This window comes from Lonchura striata, chromosome 4 (assembly GCF_050655825.1).
Source record: "Lonchura striata isolate lonStrDom1 chromosome 4, ASM5065582v1, whole genome shotgun sequence".
NCBI lineage: Eukaryota > Metazoa > Chordata > Aves > Passeriformes > Estrildidae > Lonchura > Lonchura striata.
Genome location: NC_140706.1, coordinates 45,337,054 through 45,346,545, shown reverse-complemented (window position 1 = coordinate 45,346,545; position 9,492 = coordinate 45,337,054). Strand labels below are relative to the sequence as shown.

General features: G+C 42.7%; 1 protein-coding gene across 2 annotated transcripts in view; it reads left to right on the top strand.

The window, feature by feature from the left end:
- The window catches only part of FAM241A (family with sequence similarity 241 member A), a 272,688-nt gene that overhangs the window by 246,902 nt on the left and 16,294 nt on the right, over positions 1 to 9,492 (top strand). The window contains exon 1 of one of the 2 annotated variants that reach the window (XM_085578969.1): positions 9,265 to 9,420. The exons of the other annotated variant lie outside the window; for it this stretch is intronic. Within the exon in view, the coding sequence (XP_085435095.1) occupies positions 9,319 to 9,420 (102 nt within the window). The 5' untranslated portion in view covers positions 9,265 to 9,318. Of the gene's footprint in view, positions 1 to 9,264; positions 9,421 to 9,492 lie in introns of those variants that run through there. 2 annotated transcript variants of the gene reach the window in all.

Below are 9,492 nucleotides of genomic sequence, written 5' to 3'. Positions count from 1 at the left end.
ATCAGCCTTGTGTGACCTATGTAGCTTTTAGTGCCTGTTCTCCTCTCTAACAAACACACTCCAAACACACTTCTCAAAGTGCTGTTTCCTAGCACCCCTGACTGCTATTGCTGCAGCCACGTGGAGCACCAGCAGCACATTTCATCCTGAAAGCTGCCGTTTGGGTCCTACTGAAACTGTGCTTAGGAGTAAAGGCTTCAGGATGCTAAATTTGTCCAAGGAAGGTCATCACATACTTTAAAAAAACCTTTGAATTCAAACCAGACATGGGTTCAACACTTTTCCTCTTTTTTTTACTAGGTGTCTTAATTTAATGAGCATCTCTCTCTTAGAATCACTGCCTCAAGTCTGTCTAAATTGAATGGTTATTTTAGCATCTGTTAGGTGAGCAGAGCTGGTCTGATGGGCTGGTCTCCATGAGATTGGTCTGGATTAACCTGTCCTAATATGAATGTTCCAGGATAACTGTCCAGAGTGAAAACCCCATTAAAAATATATAAAATCACTTTACTCCAGTACTATTATATTCTAATATTTTTTAAAGTTATAGACTTGCAGTTATATTAATTAAAAAGGAAGGCATGAGGACACAAGACAAACAAGAACATGAATCAGCTTTTAGAAAAGCTTTTAGCAACTTTGCTTTTCCATTGTTTTTCCCTTTGGAATTAGCCATTTTCTTTTCTTTTCTTAACAGTCATGCAGCACCGGAAGAGATTTGCACTTCTTTGAGAACAATAAATTTGCTCTGTTCTGTTTGGATGCCTCCCTGAACAAAAAGTACAAAAATAATCTGATATGGGAAAAATGGTATTTTAAAGGCTAAATACTTCAGTTAGGTATTTTTATTAAGTACACCAGCTCTCCATAATTAGGCAATAAGTCAACTATGCATTCACTGAAGCCAAATCACGATCCCTGAGCAGCTTTAAAGACTTAACAGCTGTTGCTTTAATGTAGGCCCATAATAATATTTTACACTCACTCTCCAACACTAATGTGAAAAGAAAAAAAAAGTTTAAAAAATAGTAGTAATTTCAAAGCAGAACTCATTCAGTATTTTAAGTATCTTAGTATATAATATTTAGACCAATTTGCTCAGGAGATAAAGAACAGAAGGCTTGACAGCCATGAAAAACTCAGTTATTCAGTATTTGTTTGGGGCGGGTTCCTTAGTTTTTCATAGTTTCTCCTTTCCTACTTCCTACATTTATCTTTTGTTGCCCCAAAGAGAAATTGTAATAGCAATAGTAGGTTCTTTGCATTTCTTTAATTAAGTTCTGAGGGGTGCCAGATGCTTCCATTTTGTAATCTCCCTTTTTCTTACCAAAGCACAGAGGAGTTAATAATATAGTAGCCTTTAGTTTACTCTGAACCCAGGCTGGGGCAGTGTAATTAAGTTTTGCCTCTTAGTTGAAGTTTAGCCTGTCATCACAGCAGGTCTCTGTTGCATTGTTTTGTGTTGTTTTTTAATCCAATAGAGAAAGATCAGATTTTATTGCTCTCTGTAGCTTAAATTATTAAAGACTTGATCTGTAATAATTTCTTCTTGTCCAGGAGCTAAGTGTTATAATTTAGTCCTTAAGAAGGTCCTGGTTCAGTCATAGTGAAATGTAGGTAGTTAGGGCTTGAAAAAAAAAGCAGAAAAAATCCAAAGGATGATGGTTAATATTAATTTTAATCATATTCAAATGTTATTTAGGTGACCAAAGGTACCAGTAGGTGTTCCCTGGCACTTTCACAAACATCTCAGGATACTTTTAAAAAGCCTGATGTTGCATTATCTGCAATCTTAGTTGTCTAAACATTCTTTGACTAAGTTCTTGACTCTTGCATCCCCTCTTCAAGGATATGACAATGTTAAGCAAGGCAAATATTTTGGCAAACATCTCAGAAACAGCCAATGGGCTCAGTCTTTATTTTTCCTAATGAACATTTTATCCAGTCAGTGGTGCAACTGGGATGCAGTTCACTTCCCAGCTACATCTTCAAGTGTAGCAGATGTGGTATTTATCACCTTAGCTTTCTCCTCACCTTGCACAAGTCAGAAGAGAACCCCAAAGTACTTTGAGAGGGGCCCCAGGGACTGGATATTCAGTAAACAAGGGACCATAGCCAGGAAAACATATCCAGCTCTACCTTCCTGTCTCAGGGGATGACTGTCAAGTATTCACAGAGATCTAGTCATGAATTTACTGCAGATCCATAACTTTATTTAAAGGAAAGACTTTCCAAATAAATTTTAATAACAAATACTTTTGAGAAAAATTTGCTCTGCTTGGGGACAATTAGCAAAGAGGAGAGGTAAAATTAATAAAATAAATTATCCATTGTGAATTATTCACATGATTTTATGGAAAGCCTTAAATTAGTCCAAGATAAAAATTTATTATTCCCTTCCCTGAAGCACAAGAATACATGACAGCTTCAAATAATCAAGCTTTGTTTAAAAAAAAAATCGAGTTTAAACCAAATCACTTAGGCCTTTCTGAATCTCTAATAACTCTCTTGAATGAACCTTGTCTGATTTGTAGTCACATTAAATTAATTACAGCAAATGAAACTGGGGCCACATAAACTCAAGTCACCACCAAGCATAGCCCTGACTCCTCAGACCCAGCTTGAGTCTTGCACACATGCACACACACATGGAACGTTCTCACAGGCTTCTATTGTCAGAAAATAAAATGCTGTCTCTATTGCCAGGCTAAAAACAAAACATTTTTCTGCCGGTCTTTCTCCCTATGTCTGTTCATCTGCCCACTCTGGGGTGCCAGAAAGCCTTCTCAGTGAATACTTTGAGTAAAGCCATCCCTCTTCCTTATCGTGCACATATATATTCATTGATATTTCTTTGAGAAAATCATGCTGCCACAATCACTTGTGGTTGCTGGGTTCTTGGGATTTTAATCAGGAATTAACATGATCTTTCCTAGTTTTAACCAAAGGGCCTCTTCTGCTGGCACATATCCCTTGTTTCTTTCTGCAGTTTAGTTTTATATGCTCAGAATTGCTCAAAACTCTAATTCATCTGTACACATGAGACTTAACCCACATACACACACAAACTCCCCAAACAGCAGCCTGTCCTTACTTGCACTTGGACAAATGACAGCACATTAAAGAAAGCTAAGGGTTTATTTTAGCCTAACAAATTTTGCTTTATGAGTCCATATTTATTAAAGTACCCACTGGCTGAATATCCTTGTCCTTAAAACAAAACAAAAAAGGGCTTTTTTTCATGTAAAGAAGATTCTCAGTGGAGGAGAGAGCAAGCATAATTAAATATTGGGGATGAGGTCATAGATTCAGAGCGTGGAATGTTAAGCACCAGTACCTTATTAAGAGTTTTTCTCTCCCTTCTCTTTCTCATCCCTCGAGCCATTTGTTTCTGTTCCTGTGACTCAAAGCTCCATCCTGGCTTAGTGGCAACAAAACTGTTTGTGAGAAGGAGCTAGGAATGATCACAAGCTCTTTGTCATACTTGGCCAATATGTTTCTCTCCAGGCCCACAACAGGGTCCTGCATGCACCTACAGCTGTGGGAAGGCAATGGGCCACCGGGGTGGATGAGGAAGGGAGAGGCAGGGAGAGGGACTTGTGACACTGGTGTGGTGGCACTGTGAAGATAAAGCATCCTATTAGTACTGTGTCAGATTTATTTCAACTTTCAGATGAACTGAGAGAAAAGTCTTATTGCTATGCAACACAGCAAAAAAAAGGACTGCAAAATGAAAAGGTCTCTATTCCTGTGGAAAACTGCTGGAAGCACAGGAGCCTTGTGCATGGCAGCAAGCAGCAAACTGGACCCATATTTCCCACATCCTGAAGTAATAAAAAAATACCCTCCTGTGAATTTGGACTGTCTATACATTTTCAAAATATTTTTGCCTGCTCTGAGCTTATACTGCAGTGGAGTAAATGCTTATAAAAGGCTCATAGCAAGATAAGAAAATCAAAACTCACTTCTGAGGTGGTAGCCAAGATGAATGGTAATAAATTACAAAAGATCAGAGCAATTGTAAGTAAGCAAATTTAAGTTTTAAAATTTAGATTTGAAAGCCTACTTATTCTAATAGGATGATGGTAAATATTAATCATTCAAGCAGTCTATGCAGAAAATCACCCTCTCATCAAGGATGATAAATTAACCTCACCTAAAAACAGAATGAAATAAAAGGGAAATTTTTGGACTTGATAGCCAGGAAAATGCCTTTTGTCAGACTTTTTTATACTGCGAAATAATATCCAAGGGAAATGGCAGAATTTACCTGAAACATTTTTAAAAAGTTACACTGGAAAATGCATTACGAAAAGTACTACAGAAAATCACCCTGCAATGCCTAGGAGTGCTCCAGGTGACCTTTGGTAATAGAACTTCTCCATTACTGTTTTTCCTCTGCCTTTCTGAGCCCCTGTATATGAGCCCATGTATATTTTGCTTTGACCCTTAAATGAGATTTCATGATATATATCAACTGTTGGAGAAAGATATTGCTAATGCAAAGTGATCTTCAGTGTCCTTTTGTCATTATACATGGAAGAAAAAGGAACCAAATTAATTGTTTCATTTCATTTTTATTCAGTATCCTTTAATATATTTTCATGTTTTGAATTCCAATTTCTTCCAGTTCACTTTATCCGGTGCTGGAAAAGCCCTTTCTTGTATTTCTTAATATGCTTGAAGGATCTAAGGAAATTACAAAATTTAACAGCTTTACTTCAAAAATCCATGTAAGAGCTGCAATGACCATCATAAGCTGCATGGTCATACTGGACAAATTGTCTGAGAGTTTAGAGAATTTACTTATATTAACATCTGGAATATAAAGTAGAAAAAACCCATCAGAGAGTTTGAAATGTTCCATTCATCAGTAAATCCATTATACTGTATAAAACCACATTGACCTTTTACCAGTTATGACAAAAGTTTCCATTAACTGAGCTTTAAAGAACCTCTGTTTTTTCCAAGCTTTTTAATATTTAGATGAACTCTGAAGATTGAAAAGATTTGGATTAAACTGTGCAGTCAGCAATCTGAGTGAATCTCATACTGAAGTCAGTTACATCTGTTGGATGTATATATAGGGCGGGGAAAGTTTTGCATTTTTGTTTTGTTTTTTTCTGAAGTTCTTAATCACATACTTATTAAAGGAAGTTAGTTGAGTTGACACTGATAGGAAGTGGCAGATAGCAAGGAGGTGAGAACTCTGGACATGCACTTTATCTAATTCCTTCTATATCTAGCCCCTTCTGAGTCTCCACAAGGATGAGTTTTGTGTTGGGAATAACTCCAAAGGTTTGGTCTGGAGCAGATACAGGCACACATATGTGTGTCTGTTGAATTGGCTGGTTGATGGTGCCTGATTTTATGCTAATGATGGCTGTTCATGCCAGCTTTCTACCAGGTGGGAGAGAGGACACACAGTGCCTGCTCTGGTATACAACCTTTATACACAGTGCTAACCCATCAAAAAATGTTTGACCTGTTTGAAAGAGTCTGTGTCCTACACAGCAATGTCTTTTTCAATCTGGACTTAAACAGCCAAAACCTGGTTTTGTCGTATCGTCAAACCACAGACTGCACTCTGGCAGGCTTCAGCTTTGCCTTCGTGCCCTTAGGCAGGTAGCTGGGATGGGCAAGTCCTGAGGGCAGGAGCAGCTCATGTCCTTAGAGAGGGGGCTCACTGCCCTGGCCATGGCAGCAGCCTAAGAAGACATGACTGAATGCCATGGGCATGAAAACAAAAGTGCAGGGTGAATGGGATACATATCCCTGGGTGACAAGACCAATAGAAGCACTCCGTGTGACTCAGCTGCATGTGATCCGTGTGGTTGCACTCCTTCCTTCCTCTCTGCCTTTAAAATACTGCTCTCATCGCCCAACTCTGCACCCGGGATCAGGAAGTCTCTGAACCTCAGACTACTGGAAGCCACAAGAATAATCTCAAGAAGTATCACTGCAGCATCTGTTACCTTCTCCCCACCACCTACTACTGGCTATGGTCAGAACTAAATAGAGGGAGTTTAGTCCCACTCATTGCAGCTGTGTCTGTGTTTTGCAGCCTGGAGCGGTGTTTCAGCAAGGCCAGAGGGCTCAGCCTGTCCTGTCTCTCAGCAAAGCTGCAGCATTCAGTCTTCTTCCAGCTGCAAGCACCTGCTTTTCACAAAACCCCTTTAATTACAGATTTTTAGCATGAGGTTCTGACTCTCCTTAGTGACCCCCAAATAACAGAGTTATGCAAGGTGAGCTCTTTTTATTCCTTGGGAGATAATTTTGTCTGTACACATATTTACAAATCAACTAGAAATTGCCCTATGCAAAACAATTATTTTGCAGAATCTGTCCTTTAGCTTGCATCATCTCTGGGGTTTTTTTTGTTTGGTTGGTTGGTTTTTTTGGGGGGTTTTTTTGTGGGTTTTTTGTTTGTTTGTTTGTTTGTTTTTTGGGGTTTGTTTTTTTTTTTTTTTTTTTTTTGGCACATTGCTTTTTTGCCTATCACTTAAGTTACACTGAGATTTATCCCTACATTTTCTGAAAGTATTGCTACTGGGAGAAGGCACCATCAGAAGAAGATCAGGCATGTCCAGAAGGCTTTGAGGGGTGGGGAACTTCCCTCAGACAGAGATCCTGAGAGTTGAAAGGAGAGCTGGTAAGTTGTGAGGATCTCTTCTGGTGACAGATCCTTCAGCTTGTGATTAGATCTTTATGAAGCTACCAGACACTTCCAAATGTCAGGGAATAATCCAAATTTCAGTAAAACAAAGGAAAAACAGAGCAGTTTGCAGCAGCTCAGCTACATTCACAGAGCCAGGCACCGGTGCACAGAGCACATGAAGCCTCAGAAAGTTCACCATGAGAAGAGCTAAAGGTTGCCATGTGAACATTTCCTATGAAGGGGATCAGGTTTCTTTGATGTTAGTGAAGTTGCACAGGTTACAATGGTGAATGCATCCTAAGAGATCTCAGTGAAGGCTTCTGAGTCCCTGTTCTTTCTCTGAGCACTGGATCTGTTATCCAGAGGTGCCTTCACACGCGGAGTGCCAGGGAGTTGCTCAATGTGAAGAAGCAGTCAAAGGCTGCCAGCTGCAGTAGGAAGGAGTGTGGCTTTTTAAGAAATATGACAAACTTTCCTTCACTGCAGAATTAAGGGAAGAATCTTTGTCTACAGGGAGATAACACTAAACTAGAGGGACTGCAGATATGTAAGGAAGAAAGAACAGCACTAAGCCAGCCAACATGCTTTACTACTCCTGGCAGGATGGTCACCAGTCCCCAGGAGGCAGTGGGGTCAGAGGATGTACTGAGAAGAACAGTGGTGGTCTCAGCATAGACTTTTCCTAAAAAAATTTTAATGAACATTTTTGTGATCCACAACACAGCAAAGGTTTATGGATGTAAGTGTACTAATAATCGCACTGGAATAGAAACCTAATCTACACTTAAATTAAGACTTTTTTTTCTAGAGGGCTTTTACAGAATGTTAGTACTATGTATGACACTTCATTTCTTCACAAATGGCCCACAGAGCAGCGAACCTCAGGGATGTTTTACTACACTGCTGATGAGCAGTCATATTGTGCAAAGAGATGTATCACCATAGTGCCTGGTGGTAAAGTCCATAGGATTTTTTCTTGTGTCCATTAATTTTGCATGCCATCAGGACTGCAATAGTTTATGGTCACTAGTCAATAGTTTACAAACAGTGTTATATTTCTTCAAGCCTCTCCCCGTTCCTAAGAAAAAAATACTAACAAACAAATGGGTGAGAACTCTAGGCAAGCAGTTAGTCAGGCCTTCAAGGCAAACTGCTTTTGGCCACCCTACACCTTGGGAAGCAGATTGGGCCAGTTGTTCCATCAGGATGAGGAGCCACAGCCGAGCAGGGTGGGCAGAGCAGTGGCCCCCTCCCCCAGTGCCCAGTCCCAGCTGTCCCCATGCTGGCCTTCAGCCCCTGCAGCCAAACTGAGGGGCCTGGCAAGTACAGTGACTTGTGTATTGTCCCCCACTTATGAAGAACGCTTGCTTGTAGCCTGAAGGTGTGACTATGCCACAGCACACTGATTTTTGTGATGGTTTTAGGTGTGCTACAAACAGCTACTGCTGTTTGCTGCCCAACAGTAATGACAGGAAAAGCAAACAGCAGGTAGAATTTGCTCCAAATGACAGTGGGATCCACACCTAGCCACCAGAAAACCATATAATATTAAACCAGATGCATGATTTCCACCGAATCCTGCTGTTAAACAACCTGTTAGAACCTCCATTAATTGTTTATGGAATGAAAACTGAGCCAAGCAGACCTGCTACCAACAGTGCATGAACTGGATGGGGAGGAAAGATGCATAAGGATGACCATGGCGGTCCCACCACAGCTTGGGAATCCCACACATTCAAATCCAGCTTCATTTTCAGACTCTGTCCTTCCTGTGGATAGACAACATGGATAAGGCGTGCAGGGCGGGTGGGAGTGAGGGCTCTCTGCAGAGGGACAGTGGTGGGGACAGTGGAGCTCAAAGCGGGAGCCAGGCACACCCTGTGCAGAGGCACTTGATTAGCACCGACTCAGAGAATCCCTTGGAAAAGACCTTTAGATCACTGAGCCTGTTAACCCAGCAGTGCCAAGTTCACCACTGAACCGTGTTCCCAAGTGCCACATCTACACATCTTTTAATACCTCCAGGGATGATGATTTCACCAGGGCAGCCTGTTCCAATGCTCGACCACCCTTACAGTGAAGAATTCCTTGCTAAAATCCAATCTAAACCTTCCCTGGCATTGTCCATACACCAAGTCTTATCTTCGGGGACTGCTGTTGCGTTCTCTTCTTCCTGGTGTTTATTAGTTCCTTTTAAAGAACAGAAGACACGATCCAAGCAGCTTCGGAAGAGCGAGGCCAGTGTCTCCTCCTTCCCGAGGGAGGGACAGAGAATGCCACATCTCACACTGCCAAGAGGCAGCCGTCCCTCCCCAGGGACACGCCAACGAGGAGCGGTGCTAAAATTAACGCTTTATTCACACCTGGCACTTCCTGCTTTTAACAAAAGCTTTAGAAATCGGGAGCTTGGTTTGTTTTTCGCTCCAACGAGCGGCGAGGGCCGGCCCAGCCCGAGGCGGGAGCCGGCAGCAGCAGCTCCCCGCCCCGGGCCCCCATCCCCGCCGCGGGGCCGCGGCCAGGGGCCGCCCCCCGCTCCGGCGGCGCCGCCCTCCCTCCGTTCCTCCCTCCGTGCCGCCGCTGCCCGGACCCCGTGACGGCCCCGTCCCGCCCCGGCCGGCGGAGCGCGGGCAGCGCTCGGTGCCGCGGGGCGCGGAGCAGCCATGGGCTCGGCGGCGCGGCTCCCGCCGCCAGCGCCGCCCGGGGACTGCGAGCGGGAGGCGGGCGCGGCGGCCGCCCGGCACCGGCGGCGCCCGGAGGAGCAGGTGGGTGCCCGCCCGGCGGGGGTCGGGGAGGGCGGGCCGCGGCAGCGGCAGAGGAGCGGAGACGCTTTTGAT